Source organism: Equus przewalskii, unplaced genomic scaffold (assembly GCF_037783145.1).
Source record: "Equus przewalskii isolate Varuska unplaced genomic scaffold, EquPr2 ChrUn-5, whole genome shotgun sequence".
In the NCBI taxonomy this organism is placed as follows: domain Eukaryota; kingdom Metazoa; phylum Chordata; class Mammalia; order Perissodactyla; family Equidae; genus Equus; species Equus przewalskii.
In genome coordinates, this window is record NW_027228753.1 from 27,613 (window position 1) to 51,419 (window position 23,807).

At 41.3% G+C, this 23,807-nt stretch overlaps 1 protein-coding gene across 4 annotated transcripts; it reads right to left on the bottom strand.

Annotated features, from left to right (window-relative positions):
- Positions 1–1,995: 1,995 nt before the first annotated feature.
- On the bottom strand, positions 1,996–23,415 carry HSD17B7 (hydroxysteroid 17-beta dehydrogenase 7). 4 transcript variants are annotated; one of them, XR_011536875.1, is made up of 9 exons: positions 23,244–23,367; positions 21,130–21,333; positions 18,015–18,107; positions 16,584–16,672; positions 12,911–13,105; positions 9,595–9,699; positions 8,562–8,618; positions 4,828–4,926; positions 1,996–2,307 (listed from the first exon to the last, which is right to left on the bottom strand). XR_011536875.1 is itself a non-coding variant. In XM_008533320.2 (9 exons), the coding sequence occupies exons 1-9, from the start codon at positions 23,279–23,281 to the stop codon at positions 2,206–2,208; spliced, it is 1,008 nt and encodes a 335-aa protein (XP_008531542.1). In that variant the 5' UTR covers positions 23,282–23,415; the 3' UTR covers positions 1,996–2,205. The 4 variants fall into 4 exon arrangements, 2 of the variants coding, with proteins under 2 accessions (XP_008531542.1, XP_008531543.1); XM_008533320.2 differs by having other exon boundaries at positions 16,584–16,698; positions 23,244–23,415; XR_011536876.1 differs by lacking the exon at positions 8,562–8,618.
- Positions 23,416–23,807: the final 392 nt, after the last annotated feature.

The window sequence follows — 23,807 nt, forward strand, 5'->3', positions numbered from 1 at the left end:
CATTTGTACTACTATATGCCTTGCAGTAGGTCTTTTTACATTGACAGATCTAGGAGATCTGAAAGTTTCCTCTACACACATTTCTCCCTCAATCCCTAGATTTGGGAAGTTCTCTTCTATAATTTCATTAAGCACACTTTCTGCTCCATTTTCCTTTTCCCCGTCCTAGGGAATTCCTATGATCCTTAAATTCTTTCTCCTCATTGAATCCGCTATCTCTCAGAGATTTTCCTCATTTTTTTAATTCTTAGTTCTCTTTCTTCCTCTGTCTGGAGCCATTCAGCCTGTCTATCTTTGATTATGCTAATTTGCTCTTCTATGGTGTCTACATGGGCATTCAGGGAATCCGTAGTCTGTTTTATCTCGTCCATTGTGTTTTTCATCTCTAGTAATTCTGTTTGATTCTTCTTTATAATTTCAATCTCTTTTGTGAAGTAAATCCATAACTCGTTGGCTTGTTTCTCTATCTTTCTCTCTACCTCATTGAGTTTTTTGATTATAGCTAGTCTGAACTCATTTTCACTTAGTTTACCTATTTCCAAGTCCTCAGGACTTAATTCTGTGTTTTTATTGTTTTCCTTCTGGTCTGGAGCTTTTATAAATTGCTGGTTGGTAGAAGAGCGTTTTTTTCGCATGGTGGTAGAATTCGGTTGCAGTTACAGCCTGTCGCCAATAGATAGGGGTCGAGAGCTGCACGTTCTGAGCTCTCTGCCATCAGGCAAGATGGCAGCGCCCAGTGCGGTTTGCCGGGGGGAGGGGCAGTTTCTCTCACACGCTGATCTGGATTCGGATCAGTTCGGTTCTCTGGCCTCCCGGGGCCCTGGCTTTATGGGGTCCCCATGCACAGAAGCTTTCCCCTGTCCACGGGTTTCCACTGTACAGGCAGCGGGAGTCCTGGATGATCTCCCAGTCACGCAGCCCCTCCCTTGCTCCTTCCCGCACCCCCGACAGCAATCCCGGTCTCTAGGGGAGGGAGTGAAGTTCTCTCCTCCCCTGTTCCAGCTCCTCTGAGGCCTGCCGCAAGGTCTCCGTCCTCCGTCTTTTTGGTACTGTAGGTCTCTGACATCTTGGCATTAGGTTTATTTGCTGAAATTCAGTTTTTTCAATCCTTTGTTGTACTTTGGAGGGGAGAGAGTCCCGGGTCAGCTCACCCCGCCATTTTGCTCCGCCCACCTCTATATCGATTGGAAAATTTTATTGAAACGATGTGAGCAAATCATTTCTGCTCTAAGATTATGTCCATTAAAATATGATCATGAGGGGCTGGCCCAGTGATAGAGCAGTTAAGTTCGCACACTCTGCTTCAGTGGCCTGGAGTTCATGGGTTCAGATCCCAGGTGTGGACCTACACACTGCTCATCAAGCCATGCTGTGGTGGCATCCCACATACAAAATAGAGGAAGATTGGCACAGACGTTAGCTCATAGCTCAGGGCCAATCTTCCTCACCAAAACAAACAAACAAACAAAAATGTATATATACATATATATAATATATATACACATATATATATATGTCTACGATCATGAAAATATGTCGGTCAGTAAAGAGCAAATTTGCAAACGGTCTCATATGTCAGGCCCAATATTAACATGGACTACCTCAATATCAATAAAAGACACTTTTAAATAAGAAAAGAAGTAAATCAAGTGGCCCAAATACATATATACTTTCGTTTCTGTAATTAACTACATGGGCATCTGCTTTAGGATTGTTAGAATTCCAATAATCTCAGGAGTGTTAGAAGCAGCATGTGGAGGAAGAAATAAGGCACAAGACCTAGAAAAATTGCTCATAAGAAAAGGAGCAAAGCTAAGATTGCCTTTCAGAGAGTGGCCAGTCCTTCCTCCTGCTGGGGCAGGCCAAAGGGAGGACCAGTGTGTGCCTGGTCCTCACCGCATCCCATGAAGTGTACCTTGGGCTCCAGTGGGCAGAACAAATACCTGATACTCTGCTGGGTGTCTCTAGCACAAGTTTGATATGACAGCATCTGGAGAATATCTAACTCCTATTTTATTTTACCAATCTTTTTCTCATGTGCACACACACATGCACACATACACAGTCTTAGAGATAATTCTGAAAGGAAGGAAAAAAGACAATTATAGTTCATAGTTTACCACAAATGCACATCATCCAGCTCAATAGAAACCCATGTGCTCCGAAATGCACAGAAGGTCCACAACGTTTTAGAGTGTGTCATCCTTAGCTCTGGTCATCTGTTTTGTGAATGGTGACCCTAATGTGCTTTTCCAGTTCCAGTAACTTTTGGTAAAATTTTTCAGCAGTGTCTTCATCTAGGTCCATCTGGAAAAGAAGCAAAGATAGGGATGACCAGAAAGGAAAAATCAAATGAATAGTGTTTGTATAAAAGGAAGGCATTCAACACATGTAAGAAAACTGAAAAAAAAGAAAATGGCCAGTTGGAAAGGGCAGCAGTGGCAGCCACATGGGGAGTATTAGGAAACTCTGAGATCCTGAGGACCTATAATTCTCAGTCTAGACTCCCACAGTCACCAAACCTACTGATGCTTCCCTTAAATAGCAAGACAGAAAGATCTGAGTTTTGCTGTCTCCCCTAACTCCTATGTACCCAGTAATAGAAGATACCAACCAACTGTGATATAAGACAGGACAAAAGAGGAAAATCAAGGATTCTTTTTTTTTTTTATTCCAACTGCTACCCACCTCCTTCTTTAGTAAAAGAGCCCTGACTTTAGCTGGGCTCACTGCCTTCCAGATGAAAGACTACATGTCCAGCCTCCACTGAAGCTCGTGGGCACCATGTAACTATGTTCTGGCCAATGAGATGTAAGTGAAGTGTTGTGGGTACCACCCAGGAGTCTCTTTAAAAGGAATGGGGCATTCCCTTCTTTCTCCCTTATTCCATACTCCGCTCTTGAGCTGTAAGGATGAGGGCCATCCCTAGGGATGGCAGAGGGTGACGGAAGAAACCTGGGTAGCTGACAATTTGAGGAGCTGCCAAGCCAGCCCACGCCTGCCTCTCTCCAAACTGTTTTTACACGTGAGAAATCTAAGCTCCTATCTTGTTTAACCCATTGTTATTTAACAATCTTCTATTTTGTGTAGAAAATCTGACTTTAACTGATACACTGTATATAAAAGCAAATTTTCAGCCCCTATAGAATAAAGTGATATCTCTTTTCAAGTCATCACAGAGCCAAAACTTCAGAAAAAGGCTCGCTCTTCACAAAGCTAAAAGGCTAAAAATTAAAGAAAACTTCATAACATTTTGGAAATTACATTTACAGTCATTCAATCACATTAGAGTCTTTCTATATTGGAACTGGAGGGGCTCTCTCTTTTCTATATTGGAACTGGATCTCCCCAGCATGAGAGATCTATTTAGTTCAACCCAACCTTTTAACAGAGGAGAAGCTGACTTCCCCAAATTAATCCAAGGTCAAAACACTTTCTTCAATGCATTTCCATAAAATGCGAATAAAATGCTTTGGCTACAGAATTAAACATTTTCTCCCCTTGGTAAACGAATCATTCCCTGGAGATTAACAGACAGTAAGTTCAAACAAACTCTGAGGGCCTAAAAGTAAGCTTATTAATTACAATAGAGCTCCCAAAGTGTGTTCTTTGGGATGTTATTGTTATGTAAAACCTGAAGTTAAAAGAAAATGTCACATAGTCAAGAACAGTTTGGAACCACCAGGATGAAACATTTCACACGTACTTCTTAACTGTACCAACTTCTCAAAAAAGCGTTTACTGGGCTAACGTGCATTGTACGCGTCTCTGAAAGAGGGGTATACCTAATGTGAAGCACTTCTCAAATTTACTTGACTGACAGACTGCTTTTTGCAAATCTCCTCAAGTAACTAGTATCCCACAGAACATATTTTGAAAAACACTGGAGGTACACAGGTTTGCTTCTAGTAAACAGACACCACAGGAAGCAGGGAGCATGGGTGCCCTCAGACCTCAAGCTACTGACATATAGACAAGAACACTGCCCATTATTTCACTTCCCTGAGATAACTTACTTGCCTCAATCTAGTTTTATTTTATGCCAATGACTCTTCACAATAAGCTAGGCAGTGAAAAATGGGAGGCTGAAATAAACCTTACTCATGACAAAAATACAACAAAATTAACTCATATAGGTTCAAAATAAATTCCTCATTTTCTAATATGTAACTCTATGTTTGATATCTTCTTATAAGATTATACAGTCTAAAACACACAGCACTGATTTTTTTCCCATACCCCATCTCCTGCCTCTTCAAAACACCAATCTCTTAAAGCTAATAACGGTCACAAGTGGAACTGAATACTCAAAGGGAAGTTAGCTTCACTCAGAAAGACACTTTATATTTCATCCAATTTGCAATAGATTTATTTGGTACCTACCACGTGCAAGGCAACATGCTAGGAAAGAGGGGTACAATCCTCCTCCGCACAGAGCTTATATTTGGACAAGGGAGCCAGATGTTGACTGAATACTGCACACAACAGGTATAAGATGCTAAGGAAGCCAACAACGGAGGCATCTGACCCAGTCTAACGGGCCAGAGAATGCTGAGATACAAGCTGAGGTCTTAAGAATAAATAGTAAAAATCAATCAGTTGAAAGAAGAAAGGTAAGAGCAGTTCAGGTGGAGAGAAGACAGGCAAAGGCTCAGAGGCAGAAGAACGCAGACAAAGATGAAAACAGGCCAGTGTGTTCCCAGCACACAGAGAGGGAAGACCCAGGAAAGAGACACCAGGAAGCTGGTGGGGCTGGTCAGGCACCAGGGGACTAGTTCATCATCCTAGCAGTAAACCTCTTCGATGTAACAATGTAAACAGATTTACCTTTTGGGTCATTACATAATTCCTTCCAAAGCCAGTGGTACTACTCAGGTATTTGGCCAAAGGATCAAGAGACTCTGGCTTTTGATGGAAAAGCCATACCTGGAAAAGAAGAGGGTGACAATGATTTTTTTGTTCTGCCCAAGGTGAGTGAGGCTGGTGGGGATTTACAATTAGTGCTTAACAGACCTACAAACAAATTCTAAAAATCCTCTTGAATATCATCAGCTAATTTTGATGTCTTCACAAACCACTACTGTAATTTGAAGGAAGAAAGTAAGGCAGCCTGCTTATTAGTACCCTTTGAGAATTTATGTAAAGCAAAATAACCCTCATATATTAGCTGTCTCTTCCCTTAATCCCAAAATTAAAGTTTACGGCATATAGACGAGCTTATTCTGAGTTGATACTAACCTGCCCAGTAAAGTGCAAGTCATTTATATAATATTTCATTCTATTACTAGATAAGCATGCATATGTACAACATTCAAAAGATACACGTGGTAAAAAGTTAGTCCTCCTCTCTTCCCAATTGTCCAGCCACCTAGTTCTCTCTGGAAGCAAGCACTCTTACTAATACCTTAGGTATTCTTCCAAAGAAAAGCATTTGCTTAAAAACATACATATCCTTTTCTCATACTCAAATGGAAGCATATGTACTATTCGACACTTTGCATTTTTCACTTGAACAATAGGCCCTGGAGATATTTTCCAATCAGCATATGTAGGGCTGTTTCATCCTAAGCAGCACAGTATTCCATTTCATGGATGTACCATAATTTATACAATCAGTTTCCAATTGATGGACATATAGGTTGTTTACCATCTTTGCTATTACAAACCACACCGTGACAGATGATGAATACACCATTTCATATAAATTTGAGTGCATCTATACGATAACTGCCAAAGATGGAATTTCGGGGTTAAGGGTATATGTATTTATTATTTTGAATGATCTTGCCAAAGAGTCCTTGACAGAGGCTATATAGATCTCCTCTCCCCCAGGGTTTGTAAGAGTTCTCATTTCCCTATATCCTTGCCAGTCAACGTACTATCAAACTTTCTAATCTTTGCTGATCAAGCTGAAAAACAATTTTTCATTGTCGTTTTAACTTGCATTTCTCTTAGTAGAAATACGTTTGGGCAGCTTTTCATACAACTAACAGTTTAAAAAGTGTTCATGTCCTTTGCCCCTTGTTCCAATAGGTTATTGTTTTCCTTGATTTGTTGAAGCTCCTAAACTATTAAGAAAACGAACTCTTTATTTACGATATGAATGGCAGGTACTTTTCTTCCACTTTGTGGTTAGTCTTTGTAGTACGTTTATAGTGAGGATTTTAGTCATGCAAGCATCTTTACTTTTATTTAATCACAATTTTCAGTCTTTTCTTTTATGGTAACTTGGAATAGCTAAGCCTCCACACTCAAACTATTTAAAAATTTCCCAATATTTCCTTCTAGTAATTATATATTTTAACTTTAATGTGTAAATCTCTTTTTTCTATGTTTTAAAGATTGGCACCTGAGCTAACATCTGTTGCCAATCTTCTTTTTATTTTTTTTCCTTCTTCTTCTCCCCATAGCCCCCCCAGTACATAGTTGTATATTCTAGTTGTGAGTGCCTCTGGTTGTACTTTGAGCTATGTGGGATGCTGTCTCAGAATGGCTTGATGAGCAGTGCTAGGTCCCTGCCCAGGATCGGAACCAGCGAAACCCTGGGCCACCGAAGTGGAGCACATGAACTTAACCACTCGGCCACGGCGTCGGCCCCTATAAATCTTTTAATTTACCTAGAATTTTATTTGAGTGTAAGGTAAAAGAAAAGAAGTTATTCGACTGTTTGGCAACATTTGTGGAATAACCCGTCTTTTCCCCACTGATTTGGAATGCTATCATTATCATACACTAAATCCGTGAATGCTATGGGTCTAGTCTAAACTTTCTACTCTATTCTACTCTTCTGTCAATTCGCAGGCCAGAACTTTACTGTTTTCATTAAGATAGTCTTCTTTAAAATCTTAAATACTGAAATATACTGACTCCTTTACAAGAAGCCTTCTCTCATTTACTTCTAAAATTCCTATTTTACAGATAATAAAAGGCTTAGATGAGTGAAAAAATGTGCCCCAGGGTTCACAGGCAGGCACTGGAGAACTGGGATTCTAGCAGAATTCTAGAGCCCACACTCTTAACCACTGTGCTTTAGGCCGCTCAGTCAATTTAAGGAGATAAAACTGATCCAAAGATTGAAGAGACTTGTACACAAGTGGTATGCTCAAATCCTCATCCATAGGCACCAGCATCTACAACCATCACTAGGTGGCAATGAGAGGGATATTCTCCTACCCACCCACATTTTAGGAAATTACATCAGGGGCACAACAAAGTTTTTAAACAGAGACATGGGGTCATGCTGTCTGTCCTATCCAAATCCCACCCACCCTTTGGGGCTCCGATCAAGCCCTACCTAGTCAGCAACGTCTGCTCCATCCAACGGGGCCAGCCCCCCCTGGTCCCCCTTTCTAGTTGTTCCTAGAGGACTCACCGTCTGATGACAGGATGCTTTATTTCTTGCCCATTTTCTGTATTCATTCTTTTTTCTAAACATGACTCTGAGATCCTTAATAACTGGAGGTTTTTCTTCTAACTACTCCCCATACCACTGACACTCAATATATACATGACCTCTACGCTTGATTTTCAGTGTTATAGATGTGCAGAATGAGTAATTCTGAAAGGAGTATTCATTATTTCTAATGGTTTGGCAAATATATCAAGAACTAATTAAAATTAGTTTAAAAGCACTTGCTTCTACAATCAACTTGTGTCCCTACAATAAATGCATTTATTTCTGCAATGTTTACCAAAACAGGAGTGTCGAGGTAATTTCTTCAATATTTTCCTTAGTTAATTTCAGTTCAGCCAAAATTTAAGAATCTACTAAATATAAACACTACAGTACTAGGCTCTCAAGTTTCCAAGATGGACAGCAAAAATCCTGAAGGAGCTAAATGGAGTGAGGAAGACACACAAAGAACTGACTCTAACACAATGGGATCTCGACCAGATGGTGTAAATAAAGAACAGAGGACGAATGAGTTCCATCTTGAATAACAATTCTAACCCATTAGTAGAGGATGCCTTTGGGGTCTTGGGTTGGAAATAGTCAAAGACATCATTTGTGTATAATAGCAAAGAGTACTATGATCCATTAGTAATATCTGCCGGCGATGAGGAAACACACAATCCACTTGCCATGTGATTCAAGGAAATGCAGTGGTTTTCTAATAAAATAACAACTTGATCCTCTAATATTGACAGAGGAAAGGGAATTTCCATATAAGGAAATGCAGCTGGACTTAATTGCCTCTACTCTTGACCCACAAGATGCACTTTCTCCATGGGAAATCTCACAGTGATTGCCCAGCCACCATCTTGCTTTGCCAGTAGTATTCCACTGCTCTACACTCCTCTAGCTGCTAGTGGATCTTGCTTCTAGAAAACTGCTATCCCTTCCACTATGGTATCCAGTGCCATGGTCGATATAAACTCTCAAACTTCACTCCGAATGCTCTGCTCTCAGCCTTATGGTCCACCTTAGTCTTAAATAGGACCCTGATTATTCACAGAGCTTGTTTTCTTATCTTTTTTGTTGAGATTGTTCCTACTACCAGTGAACTTACAATTTACACCTGTAAGTGATTGTACAAGCCATTGAAACTCTAGTAACATACCATGGCTTCTGTTCCATTGTATGGTGTTAAAGTGAAAGCACTTGCAAAAAAGCGAAGCTGAGGAGAAGAAAACAATAGTCATTTTCTGGGGGTTCAAGAATCACATCAAGAATAGAGTCACAAAAGCATTATTCATTTACATTTTAAAAAAGATAACCTGCATTTCTTATCATAGAACATTTTTTTTAAGTATCAAAAAATAAAGAAGTCTCAAAAAGAAGCATCACTTAGGGGCCGGCTCCGTGGCCAAGTGGTTAAGTTCGCACGCTCTGCTGCGGCGGCCCAGGGTTCGGATCCTGGGCGCGGACATGGCACCGCTCGTCAGGCCACGTTGAGGCAGCGTCCTACATCCCACAACTAAAAGGACCTGCAACTAAGATATACAGCTATGTACCGGGGGGTTGGGAAATAAAGCAGAAAAAAAAAAAAAAGAAGCATCACTTAATCTCCATCACTCCAGGTCAACCACTTTTAACATGAAGGCATATTTCCCTCTCATCTTTTTTCAACACCTACCATAATGAAAGGACATTTTTTCCTGAACTCTAAAAGGGAGGGAGATTTCCTAACGTGTGCTGGAGGAACACTGGTCCTGCAAGATGCTCAAAACACAAACCAAAATAAACAGGCAAAAACCTGGTTCTAGGGTCAGACAGTGCACAATCATCTCCTTCTTGGGAATTTCTGAAGCACATGACCACATTGAAAGCTCAGAGAAATCCAGTTTAATATCACTTAACACAGGTTTCCCAAAATTATATAATCAGAGAACTCTTGGGATCTATGGTGCATGATCAAAGAAACATTCCCTTAAAGAGAAGTGGACACTCGGGTGGTGGAGTGGTGGGCACATCAAGTAGGACGAAACAGAGGTTACATATTAACTAACTTCAAAAACCTTAAGTGAAATGGAATTCTGCCACGTTCAGGTTCAATTTCTTAAATCACTTCCCAACTCTTAAACACATCTTTTTGGTCTCAAATTGAACAGTGTAACTAAACTAAGTATAGACAAGAAGTGTTCTTCACTTACCAGCAATATGAACGGCATCAGCAGCGTCCATATAAAGGGAGGTAGAATTCCATACGTCAAATTGGTCAACATTGTACCTGGGCACAACACACTGGAATACAGACCCTGGGAACACAGAGAGGGGTAGCAATAAGATTTTAATTCAATGTATGTTGACTCAGTCCACCCATATGCTAGTTAATAAAGGAGATACACAAATAAGCAAGGGAGCATGAAGGATTTACACTCTGAGCTGTCCTTGAAGCTGGGTAGACCATTTCAGTTTAAGAATCACGTACTGAGAACTCACTATGAGAAGCCTTCAGGGTATAAAAATTAGTAAGACAAAGGCTTTATTCTGAAGAAACTTATAGTACAAAGAATAACCAAGCTTGAAGCTAGAGGAGAAAAGTAGGCCCTGGTTACCTGAGTTTTCCATGTGATTGGCTTAACTGAAGACCAGTTTATCAGCCATAATAAACACAAGATAAAAAAGACATATATGGTACAGTCTTTGCCTTTAGGAACTTTCTGATCTAGTAAATACAGACAGCTAAGGTATGTGTCTGCTGGGGCTGGCCTAGTTGCCTTGTGGTTAAGCTCGGCACACTCTGCCTCTTCAGCAGCCTGGGTTTAGTTCCTGGGCACGGACCCTCACCACTCAACAGTGGTCATGCTGTGGCAGTGACCCACATACAAAATAGAGGAAGAGGGGCAACAGATGCTAGCTCAGGGCAAATCTTCCTCAGCCAAAAAATAAGCAAATGAATAAATAAAATAAAGTATGTATCCATCGCCCTGCAGGTACATAAGACCCATACCTCCAGCTCCTGGCAACAGAGAGGAACGAAAGGCTGTGTGTGGTTCCACAAACAGCCTCCAACTGAAGATCTCTAAAGCAAGGTCTTAGCCTAGGACTCATCATGTCAGAAAGATCTGTCTTATAAAGAGAGCCCCAATTACCACAGAGCGTATGTTAATAGAAATGGCCCTGCGTAGTCTTTAGTAATCCTCAGAGCACCAAGATTTGTTTTACGAGTTGATTTAGTTTAATTTTCACTGTATTTTACCTTGTTTTGATATTGACTATTTTAACTCATATTTTTATTACTTTTAATCTTCTTTTTTCTTTTAAATGAAAAATAAGAAGTGTCAGTGTAACACAGACAGTTCAGCGGACAGACAGCACCCTGAGCAGCAGAAGCTAGAAACTCTTCCTCCTTGACTCAGGGCTGCAGAGGCGTAGCGGCACCTGACACACATAATCCAGTCCCTGGGAGTCCCCTCGATGTACCGACAGGCCTCTGTTGGTCCTCTGACCAAATGTCAAGAGCCTGGACTCCTCATCCTGATAGACCAAAACTTCTTCCCAAGAAAGTAACATTTTGCTCCAAAGATAGCTAAGGAAAGTTTCTTATTCTGGTACCTAGCTAGGAACACTTGGAGACTATTCAGCCTTCAATGAAGACACCTGTGAACTAAAATCCAGGGTTTCCAACACAATGACTTTTGGACATTGAGCAACAAAAGAAACAAACAAGGAGGCAGTCTTATCCAAGAACTTTTCATGACAAAAAGAAGCTAATCCACTGTAACCTTGCCCCTAAAAGGGAGTGTCCAGGGGACGAGCAGTTGTGACAAGTTTTTAAATATCTCAAGAAACCTCAGAAGGAGGCTCACCACTGGACCAACACACTAAGGTCAAATATAATAATAATAATAATAATAACAATAACAGCCAACACACACACACACACAAGCATGTGCACACACATGTACAGACCTCATGCTCACATGCACAAGCAGACATGCATATGCATACACACCACATATACAATCACATTCATACACGCGCACACACCCACAAAACCCATATACGTGCATGGGGATGCACACCCACACATGGATGCATGCACACAAGCACATACGTCCCCACTCATTCATACCGCATGTACACACGTGTGCAGACACATGCACAAACACACACACATTCTGAACACAAAGCACTGCTGTGACTGCTTCATTCCAATCCCCTCATTTAATTCTCCCAACAAATCCGTGAGTTAGGCACTATTATTATCCCTATTTTACAGATGAGGAAACCAAGGCACAGGGAGATCAAACAATTTGTTCAAGGTTACAAAGCCAGTGACAAAGCCAGGATTCAAATCCAGTTCTAGAGAGTTAGCATCTTCTTACATACCGTCCTCTTCATGAAGAGGCATGATTCGAAGAGCCAGAACACACAAGTGAGAATTCCATCTGATAAAGAAAGGTCTCCATTCCAGAATAAATCATGTTGTTCAGACCATCACACAAGGCTTAGACTGCTGCGTCTAATGTATGATCAAAGGAGCTCCTTAAGGGCAGATACTTTTTGAGTCATCTTGTCATTTCTCCTTCCTCCTCACACCTAAGGCTGACCTACTGCCCTAAACATGATAGGTCTTCTTGTAAATATTAGTGGAATTAAATTTCTCCACCGTCCCACACTCAACCAACAGTCCAAGAAAACGAAGAAAAATGCCCATGGGACAGAATGGAGATTTTCAGTTAAGATTTTAGACCCAGGCAAGAGAGACATACAGAGAAGCAGTAAATTCCAGACCATGGAGGCCACAGGGAGCCAGCATGACTGAGAGGGGTTGCCCACTCTAAAGAAACAGCCTCTAAACCCAGGGTCCTCGCAGAGACAGCTCTCTGGAGTCTCACCAAAGATCACCACTATCCAGAGAGCTTTATAAGTACTGACCATCCTATAGCATCTGATATTGATAAACACTGGGAGGCAGAATAGTTTTGTGGGAAAAGTCCCAGCTATAAAGTCAGACAGCCTTGGGCTCAACTCTGAGCTTTATCATTTACTAGTTGTGTGTCTTCTGGGTAAATGACTTAACTTCCCAAACTTCAGTGTCCTCACATGGAAATGGGAATATTCAGACCCACCTCACTGTGATGGGAAAGGTATTAAATGACACACCCAGATACAGAGTACAGCACCTAAAACACAGCAAGGGCTTAACAGTAGGTATTGGTTTCGGAAGTAGTGTCATTCTGTTACAGAAGTTATAGCTCTTGAAGAGCTACAAAATGGTGAATGAGCCCCCAGACACCTAAAAAGTCAGCAGCTAATTATCTCTGCCCTAAAACTTTCACATACACCAACTATCAATCTTATTCATGCCTGGTCTTGTGCTCACAGCAATCCTGATCAAGAAACTATACTGCATGTTATAAACTACAATAGTTAATAGACAGTCAGCCATGTTACTAGGAAACGAACTATAGTTCAGAAACCACTGCCCTGCCACTTCCGTATCACTAAGAAAGGCCTCACCTGCTGGTTGCAGTTCCTGTTCAAAGCTAGACTCAGAAGGTCAATAGCATATTTGGAAGAGCTGTAGGGCTCCTGGCCTTTGCTGTGCTGGAAGTCCTCAAGGCTGAAATTAGATTTCTTTGCATTGCGAGATGACGTCCAGATGAGCCGAGATGGACTGTCACTGTGACAGAGGAGAGGTTCCAGTTCCTGAATCTGAATGAGGAAAAAAAGAAACAAAAAATGTATCAAAATATACTGGGGGAATACAGGATAACAATTTTGAAACTACTATAAACGAATACTGGAATTGAACAGGTTTGTCACTGTTAGAGTGGGATATTACAGATAAACAAGGGAGGAGGCTGGAATGATCCATGTGATAATGGATTAGAGTTAGAGACATCAGTATGAGCTCATGTTTAGCTTAATAAAGACACAAATGATTACATACAAAAATATTTATAGATATTTATACATACTTGGATCAGTATCCACATATATATCTCCTTGCTCGGCTAGCTGAGAGCGATTCGAAGCAATCGCTATCTCAACAGCAATGAGCACCCAGATCTTGGTTTCTAACACCATTTTCCAATAAAAGGAATCAGATCTCCTTAAAGAACGGCTGATTCTAGGACTGGAGCATGTAACACACAAGATGATCCTGAAGTATCTTGAAACATCAGAAAGGACGTGATCAAAACAGAAAATATACAAGATCTGACTGAAAGAGCTCCCAATGGCCAAAACTGAAATAATCTGAGCAAAAAGATAAAGTAGTATTTATAAGACAAAGTAGAAAATATATATCCATAGTCCACAAGGATATAATAAAAGATTTTTTCAGCTTTGAGATATAATTGATCAATAAATAAATGATTGAATAAAAAATTAAATGGAGGAGAATACAAAAATCTCCCTTGCAGAAAAATTCCAAACAATTTATGTAGCTAATCCGCATTAAGGAGATTGAGCCTCCCCTAAGTGTGGGCTATAATAGTAACTCCCTTCTAAAGAGTACAGTATGCAAAGGGAGAAAGAAAAAGAATAACTTTACAATGGAAAAACCTGACAAACACCACTTGAAGCCAAGTGATCAAAGATAACATCAACATTGAGAAGTCACATTGATAGTATACACACTTGACATGATGTGATGAGAAAGGCACTTCACCTCTGCGGTCTTCCTCCCACAAGCACATTACTCAAGTCTAACCCTGAGAAAAACATCAGACAAATCCCCATTGAGGGACTGTCTCCAAAGTACCTGAGCATTAATCCTCAAAACTGTCAAGGTCATCAAAAGCAAGGAAAGTCTGAGAAATTGTCACAACCAAGAGGAGACTTGACTACTAAATGTAATGTGGTATCCTAGCTGGGATACTAGACCTGAAAAAGGACATCAGACAAAAATTGAAGAAATCTGAATAAAGTGTGGAAATTCATTAATAATAATGTATCAATATTGGTTCACTAATTGTATACCATACCCATGTAAGATGTTAATAATATAGGAAACTGGGTGTAGGGTATACAGGAACTCTCTGTACTATCTTGGCAATAATTTTGTAAATTTAAAACAAAAAGTTTATTAAACAAAAATCTAGGAAAGCTTCCGATGTGCTCCATATTTGCAATGAACAAATAAGTCAAATGCAATCAAAAGAAATCATAAACATGAGATTAAACCAGGTCATTGGTTCCTCAACTGTAATACCACACTATGCCTGGAACTTTACAGAAATTATCTCCACTCTTTATAACAACCCTAAAAGTCTGGTCATTTTATATATAATCAAACTGGGCGTGGATCCCTTTGTACGAAGCATTTACCCCTGAACCTAGAATCCTAGTATGTGTTTCATAAAAAGCGGTAAGATTCTTAAATTTAATTTGAAGAGCATGGAAGGCATTATAAGCCTTTCTATTATTTTATTTGATAAATCAGTTCCAAAACCCCTGCTGACATGCCTACCTCTACAAGGACACACAAGGATAAGTCATATCACCAGGACCCTGTAATAACTGTGCCTATGGTCACAACTCTCCTCTGCCACTCCCCCTACCCAGATTACCCAAATACTTGATTTTCTTAATTTAATTTTCTAAACACTAGATCTATCAAAAAATTAACACACTATTAATAACTTATCCTCTATAATTACCAATTAATTTAATAATTCAAAAAGAGGGCAAAGAAAGGGGAAAGGATTATTTAAAAAGATAAAGGAAATGTCAGACAATGGATCCCTGTAAAGTTATAAAAAAAATGACCAGATAAGAATTCAATCCCCTCCTGACTCTATATTTAAATTAACTTTTGTCATTGAAAAACTAATACCACATATCATTAAAAAAAATAGTACTAAAGGATATAGAATGAAACATGAATCTCCACTCATCTCCAATACTCTGCCACCCTGGTTCATCAAAGGCAACCAGTGTTCCCAATTTCATTTGTATTATTCTAGAAATACTATATACATGTATAAATAATATGTAAAGAGAGATCTTTTTCTGTGTTTATACAAATGAGATCACACTATGCATATTGCACCCTGCTATTTCTTCTTAATAATAAAATACTGGAAGCCATTCCATATAAATGCAAAATATTTATCTCATTTCTTTCAATGGTTCCATGATATTCCAATGTTTGTATAGATCTTAATTTATTGCAAATATAGGCCAGTCCTCAAGGAGGTCCAATGTGGAAGGAAATTAGGCTTAAGATGAAGAAAAGTGATCATGAATATAAAAGTGTCAGAGATACAGGATCTGTCCCAGCATCATAAGCAGTCTTTTCAGCACCCAGGAATTATAAGCATCTGGCAATAGAGTCAGGCATTACTTGAGATATTAAAGCTCAACTATGAGATTAAACTTGAGGCAAGAACAGAGAACAGGCAAGACTTCTGCTTAACTTTATATGCATGCCTGGAATTGTAACACACAAGCACAGACGCTTCAAGAAAGAAATCAAGATAACGCAAGACTGACTATGAATTATTATTTAATAATGGCATGCCTACTACCCCAGCCTCTCTGATGCCAAGCTCAGTTTCAAAGACCATTTAGAACAGGACTGGTGCACTTTTTCTCAGTTCTGTACATTGTTTCTGAAAGCACTTGTGTTTTTCTTTCTCTCTTTCTCTCTACTCTCTCGAGCTGATGTCAAAAGACAAAATAGGGGGCCGGCTCTGTGGCGGAGTGGGTAAGTTCATGAGCTCTGCTGCGGCAGCCCAGGGTTCAGATCCTGGGCACGGACATGGCACCGCTCGTCAGGCCACGTTGAGGCAGTGTCCCACATCCCACAACTAGAAGGACCTGCAACTAAGATATACAACTATGTATGGGGGGAGGGGTTTGGGAAATAAAACAGAAAAAAAAAAAAGAAGATTGGCAACAGTTGTTAGCCTAGGTGCCAATCCTTAAAAAAAAAAAAAAAGGAAGATTGGCAACAGTTGTTAGCCTAGGTGTCAATCCTAAAAAAAGAAAAAATAATATATCGATAGGCTGCTTTAGGGAAGCAATGTTTCCAAAGAGTAGAGTGACCATCCTACTTAAATAGTAGATATTTAATGCTGGCTATAAACTAATGAGCTTAACAAAAACACACTGTGATGCATCCATGCAAGCCTTTAGGATCACAGCACTAAACGTCGGCTTATTAAGCCCAAAGTCTTCTTACCAAGATAAAGTGGCCAAAGACGTTGGTTTCAAACACCTCCTGGAGCCCGTCGGCAGTGACCTTGTCATCCTGGGTCAGCAGCCCTTCAGCTGTGGAGAACATATGAATCACTTTTCTGAAACAGAAGACAATTGTATGATTTTTTTTTTTAAAGATTTTATTTTTTCCTTTTTCTCCCCAAAGCCTCCCGGTACATAGCTGTATATTCTTCATTGTGGGTTCTTCCAGCTGTGGCATATGGGACGCCGCCTCAGCGTGGCCTGATGAGCAGCGCCCTGTCCGTGCCCAGGATTAGAACCAACGAAACACTGGGCCGCCTGCAGCGGAGCACGTGAACTTAACCACTTGGCCACAGGGCCAGCCCCAACAATTGTATGATTTTTAAAAGCTTCTTTAATTGAGGATACTTAAGAGACACTCATGCTGTCCTTCGCTGTCCCCAAACCACATTTTCCTTGATTCTATAATAACAGGAGTAAAAATACCTATTGCTCAGACTGGGTTATTGTATTAAAAAAAGATGCAAAAATGCTTCCTTCCCCCCAATTCACAGAAGTACTTATATCCTTATAGCTCATACTACCAACAGGAACCCAAGTCTCTCAAAAACCTGCCGCTAAAACTCTCTTCACTTCCTTCCAAATTGAGTTACAAGTAAAGTTCTCTGGGAGAATAATAGCTATGCCAAGGAGAAAAAGTCCTCCCCTGCACAAACGGATGTTTAACAAAGCTAAACAGGTGGTTTTCTTACTGGGAATTCTTGGAGCATTGAACATGTTAACACAGTGATTTGCCGTGAGATCAGTTTCATAGGTCAAGACCAGGGTGGGACTGCGTGTGGGTTTAATGGAAGGGAAGTAAAACGAAAGGAGCAGTGCCGCAAGCAGCATGCAGTCAGAGTAAGACCATCTATTTACAAACAAGTACACTCGGCCATAAAAGAAGATCTATTTCTTACTGTAGGTTGCCGTCACACATTTTTGGAAGCCACTATTCTAACATGTATTGAGACTCTCCCAGGAAGATACTTCGTTCTGTGCATTTCTCCAGCCTACTGATCAGAGCACCTGACATACATCTGGGAAATGCTTCCAGAGTGGCCTTCCTGGGTATTGGAGTCTCACTGACAACTCTGCCTGATTCTGAAATGTTCTTCCTAATAGACACGCTCAGGCAGACCAAAAATTGACCTTCCAAAACATCCAACCACTTGGAATGTCCTGGAGACCTAGAACCCCATCAGAATCATGACTTGAAGCACTCCCCACAAAAGATGAATGCTTTTCTTTCATAATGTTGTTGCCACACTTCCTTTCTGTCTTCATTCTTCTCAATACCTTCTCATCCCCCAACTTAACACACTGAGGGCAAAACTAGGCAGAAAAATAAACAGCTTCTTTCTAACCAGTTCATTGAGAAAATGAAAATTACCTTGAAAAGAGGCCAGAGAAAAGTGCTTTGATATTCAGCTGTGGATTAGGCATGATCCCAGCATTTAGATATACATAGTCTAATCTCGGAAACCTGCAAGTAAAACATCAAGACAAGATTGTTAGTTACCCCTAGAGCAACTGGAATAAAGAAGGTCTAGGAAGGACAGAAAATACTCTCTGAACCAAAAAGGTGGCCACAGCAAGCTGAAAGGAATGTATGACACATCAGTGTGTTACACTACTTTCTTCTCTTTTTCTTTAGCCACAGTAAATATGTGTGTTCTTTTTCTGATGGGGGCTTCAGACAGAATTTGGGGAGCCATAACGGGCTTTGAAGTTAAAATTTCTCTGATCAATGCTCTTTCCAGGTTAGTCCTCCCAATTACGCACTGCAGCAACCCTGTGTCTATTAAAACCACTCCCCTTCTCGTCTTAGAAAGTTTTTTGCTTTTTTTTTAAGATTCACATCTTCCCTATTGATAAGTAAAAGTTATATAATAATCATATTCACCTAATCTGATCCATCCATGCTGGAATCTGAATGCCAAGATATCTACCAAAGCAGAAGATCCATGTGGAAATCGTTCTTTGTTCATAGCCAGGTGCTCTCTATTGTAAAATGATGAAAGCTCACAAGAATACACTGAGATTATGGAAGCTGAATGGGGGCGAGGCTCTCCTGGTGGGCTCTCTCCAGGACGCTTGTCATAGAGAGAATTTTGAAATGCTAACTTGAGAAAGCCTTTTCATTTTTAAACCTACATAAGCCTTAATCTAAGTACATTCCTTTTCAACCAGGTTCAAGACAAGCAGAGCCGGCTCTCATGATTCTAACAGACACCATGAACACTCAGAACATCTCCTAGAATTCTATGCACCACACTGATTCTGTGTCCTCCGTACAGCCCAGGGCAACGTGTGGCATAGCTACTAAAGCTAGGACCTTAACATACATACATGAATACTAATATTGATCACACACAAACATTTTTGGATCATCCCATAAGTAATTGACAGCCAAATGACTCTGATTATTAAACTGACTTTAAAACGCTGATATTGATACGATCAAGTCATCCAGCTTACTGCTACAAAGACAGGGAGCGTCCATCTATTGCTGGTGGTTCCACTGTCTAATTTGCAAACTTTCATCTAAGCATATTAGCAAATTTTACTTGGAATGAAAAGGAAATGCTTAGAAAAGAGTATAGATTGCACCAGAACACCGAATTAAGGTCAGCTTCAGTAAAGTGGCATACTTACTACTTTCAAAGATTAAATGATACCATTGCTCTATTCTGGATAAAAGAGAGCAACTATCCCTTATTAGTTTTCATCTGCGCATATCTAATAGAAAAGAGGATTACAGATGCAAAGACCAGGGGTCAGGAGTGGTGTTGCTTTAGCCAACTGGAAGAGATCCTTCTCAAGCTCTCTTTGGTTCTAACTTACTTCAGATCTATAATCAAAGATAAACATTTGGGCCATTAAGTGCAGGAGATCCTTGACATAAGCAAGAGATCCATCTGGACACTGTCACATATTCCCAAATCTGTGAATATCACTACAACCGTCATTTTCTAAATCCGGACGTATTGGAATGAGCTATCACTAAGTTAGGATGAAGGTTCATTTCTGCTAACTAAGGAAATGAACTAAATCTATACAAAATACGTAAGACAACCAGTTGGCTACGAAAGTTTGGGGAAAGAAGGCCTGCAAACATAATTTGAAACTCATAACTTCTGTCCTGATTCCAGGGTTTTTAACTCAGTAAGAACCTTTACTGTGCAGTTTTACAGATTTGGAGACTCTAAGTTATGGAGGAGTAGGGGATGTGGAACCCAGAAAACCTCTTCAGCTTTTTAGAAAGATGATATGGCAGAATATCCTAGGAGCTCAGCAATAGAGGAGAGAGAAACCACATTTATAAAGGGCTAAGGCTGCACCGAGAAGAGCTGGGGTGAAGACAACTGGCTTTTGCTTTGTAACTCGTGCATCTGGAGCAGGGAAATGCAAATGGCTATCAATAAACATAAAGAAAATGCCAAGTTTTATTCTTCAGTAAATGCCTTTACCAAGAAGGCATTTTTTCTTTCTATTGCACTTCCTTTTACTGTCCAAGGAAATAAAGCAACTCTTGTTTCTTAAGGGCCTCAATTACAAAAATTTAAAATTAAATGATTAACTAAATTAATTTTAAAATTAATTATTTCAGCTATCCCTGGGGCTCAGCATGGACTAGTGCAGGGTTCTTGACTTTTTGATCATCAATTGCCCTTAGAATTAAAAAAACAAGCATGCCCTCTCTCTCCAGAAAAATGCATTGTGCACCTATATGTAATTTTTTGTATACTTTCTAGGGAGTTATATACCCAAGAACTCTATTCCTTCATATACTAAATATTTATCAAATGCCTATGACATGCCAATTACTGTGTAGGTGTGAACAAATCTTTACTGGCCTAGGGAAAAAAAAATACCTGAGGAAGCAGGGCAGAGACCTGGGTTCTAGGACCAAGCCAACCAATATAAATATTACTCTTATTTCTGTCTCTGTTTCTCCACTTATTAAATGTCAGCACCTGCCCGATCTACTTAATGAAACTGTTTTGTGAAGGAAAGATACAAAAAATGCATTCAAATACCAAAGGAGTGATATTAATGGAAGGTATTACAATCAATCACATGTCAAGGTGTACTTAAAAATTAACCTTAGGGCCAGCCCAGTAGCGTAGTGGTTATGTTCACATGCTCTGCTTCATCAGCCCGGGGTTTGCAGGCTGAGATCCTGGGCACGGACCTAGCACAGCTTGTCAAGCCACGCTGTGACAGCATCTCACATAAAAGAGAGGAAGACTGGCACAGATGTTAGCTCAGGGCCAATCTTCCTCACACAAAAAAAAGAAAAATTAATCTTCATGAAGTAATCATGATTATGACTGAGAATGCAAAGGTGGTACTGAAACAACGGGTCACTTCATACAGATTTCCTCAGCATAGCTGCTTCTTACACTCACCTGTTTCTTTTTAGGTTTTCCTATCCTTTCTTATTTTATTATCTCTTCTGTTGAGCAACCACATGAGAGAAAGCCCGTCAACAAGAGGTTTACCTTTGCTTGAGCTCCTTGGAGGCCTGGAACACCGATGGCAGGTTGCTGACATCCACCTGCACGGTGGTGACCTCGGCGGTGGGGTAGGAGGCCAGCAGAGCAGTGCGAACAGCGTCAGCTTTGCTCATGTTCCTGCACGCCAAACACAGGTGAAGCCCATTGTCCTCCTCCAGTAACCGCTTGCAGAGGGCTAGGCCAACGCCACTGAAGGGGCAATTCAGACAGAGAATACGCAGGAATTGAGATGGTGCCAAATAGAGGCATTTCTCTCTGGTTAAGGAAACTGATTCTGCTCACTTGAGCTCCAATCAGGAGCCCAGGTGGACAGAAAAGACTCAAAAATTATTTCAAGAAGGGGGAACCCCCCAGTCTAACAGTCACTTGCTCAGGACGCTGTCCGGTTTGTGTCTCTGCCAAAGCTCAATGACACAAATAACTGGACTGCAGATGAGAGCCGTCCTTCAGTATTTCTTCTAATACAGAGTTTATCCTGCCAGGGGTTTTCATTTTGTGCTTATTGTGCCACTCAGGAAAGGGAGTCAATACATCACCAGCAGGTACTGAAAAGAGCATCTTATTAGTTGTCTCTTGTGCCCATGTTTTACTTTGCTGTCCAAGTTCCTCAAGGCAAGGGCTCTGCTATCTGTTGGTATCATTGTCACTATTGGAGGCACCAGAAATTCCTGATAAGGAATGGATGAATCTCTCAGGAAGAGGCATCAGTAACATGGCAGGAGGTACCAGCTGCACTCAACTACTATGATCAGATAACCAATAGGAAGAGAAAGAACTCAACATGATTAAGCAGGAGGTAGGAAGAAGAAATATAAGATGGGCACCGGGAAAGAGAAGCAGGGATGAACACACAATTCAAAGACAGATAAACTACTCCAAAAAGAGCATTGGGAAACTGCACAGTAGATGGAGACAGGAGTCAGACCAGTTTGGCTGATAGCAATGAAACCCTAGGTAAGTCAGTCCTCCTCCAAGACTTAAGCTGATTCCAGGCAAAGAATCGGAACACCAAAAAGTGCCTACCACCATCAGTAATGTTGGCCCTGCCAACAGAACATCAAGTATATTTATGTTAATTCATCCTCACTGAGAACAGTAGGCCTTTACTATAAATATACAATTGCACATATCACAATATATGTAAAAGAAACAAACATACAAAATCAATTCTGACTTAAGAAACTTCAACATAGGAGCACCAGATCAGTTGTTAAAGTCACTCAGGAGAGGACACTCCAAAAACCTACCAGTCACAGACACCTACCGAGCTGGCTTAGTTAATATGGATGTGGCTAGATAACTGGACTAATTTTAAATGACATTTCACATATCCTCTGTCTTAATCCCTCAAAAACTCCAAATGCAACCAGTAGAAAAATGGTTTGATTAGTTGCATCCTCCACACATTCTTCAGGGAAGTGCAAATAAGAGGCAAAACAGGCAACAGAAGAGGCTGAGTCGAAACGAGCAGCCCGGGAATAATTACGAAGTGGCGGTAATGGTTATTTGCACTCCACCCACGCCTTAACAGGAAAAGGTTACCTTTCTCTGAGTTTCTGAAGAGTGTATGGTAGGTGCATACGCACTGTGGTAGACGGAATGAGATTTTTCTTCTCCCACTGTTCTAATGCCCATGGATGTTGAAATTAATAAGGGGGTGAAAGTCTTGCACAGATAAAACACCTGCAGCACAAGACATGGCCACATGGTCACGATTAAACTGCCAGGCATGGACGGTAAAAACTGGAGAAGGTCAAAGGTGAGAGGGAGAGCGGTCCGCGTGGCAAGCGCCCTTTTCTGGATATCAACAGGATCATCACTACTATTCTCCTTACTGGGACTCTAGTTTTTCTTTCCATTGTCAGGTTTAATTCAAAACACCAGTTACCGAGTGAGTACCTCAAGGACCCGGCACGCCCGGTACCTCGCGCAGTGGGGGACCCAGGGAACAGCGCGACGGGGTCTGGCCCGAGTCCCCACCGAGGCAAAGTCACGGGCAGGCGTCTTGGGGGTCTGTCCGTGGCAAGTCGTCTTGGCCTTATTCTTCCTGCTCCCTTGTACCCCCGATCCGCCGCTGCCACGATCACGAGAGGTCTCACCTGCTCGCCCCAGTGATCAAAACCACCTTCCGCGCCATCGCTCACCTCCAAGCCGCGCTGTAGAGCGGGCACACGCTACAGCTTTCAGAATCCCTAAAAGCCGGACCCTCCCTCCGGCCGCGCCCACGAGCCCGCCCTCCAATCACGGCCCAGCGGGGCCCCGCCTCCCCTTGCGTCATCGACTCCGCGTCGGGCCCTCCAATCGCAGCCCGCCGTCTGGTCAACCCCGCCGGAGCCGGGGTCGGGTGAGATAGGCCGAGGGGCGGAGCCGCGTGACGCAGAGGCCCCAGCCAATCCGGGCTCTCCCCGCCCCCTCCGCGGCGCAGGTGTTGCGCCGGCTGAAGGACAGGCTGCCCTGGCGGCAGCCGTGTGGGCTGGTGGGGGCGTGCTCGTAGCCGAGTGCAGGGATCTGGGATAAGTGGCACAGGCAAGATGCAGGCCCAGGCGCCCCAGATTGGCGCTTCATTGCAGGAAGGCATCGGGATATTTGCACCAGAGCTCTTTATTTTAGAGGATAGGTTTGGGTCTAGGAGCTGAAGTTTGGGAATTCTTTTCTACTTCGTT

Bases quoted from the DNA above. Each gene is read 5' to 3' on its own strand.
- HSD17B7 (XM_008533320.2), bottom strand. From the start codon at position 23,281: ATGGCGCGGAAGGTGGTTTTGATCACTGGGGCGAGCAG. The intron at 18,108-21,129 runs GTAAACCTCTTG...TTTTACTTGCAG, and splicing joins TCCAAGGAGCTCAAGCAAAG to GTTTCCGAGATTAGACTATG. The intron at 13,106-16,583 runs GTAAGAAGACTT...TTCCTCATTCAG, and splicing joins TCTTTGGCCACTTTATCTTG to ATTCAGGAACTGGAACCTCT.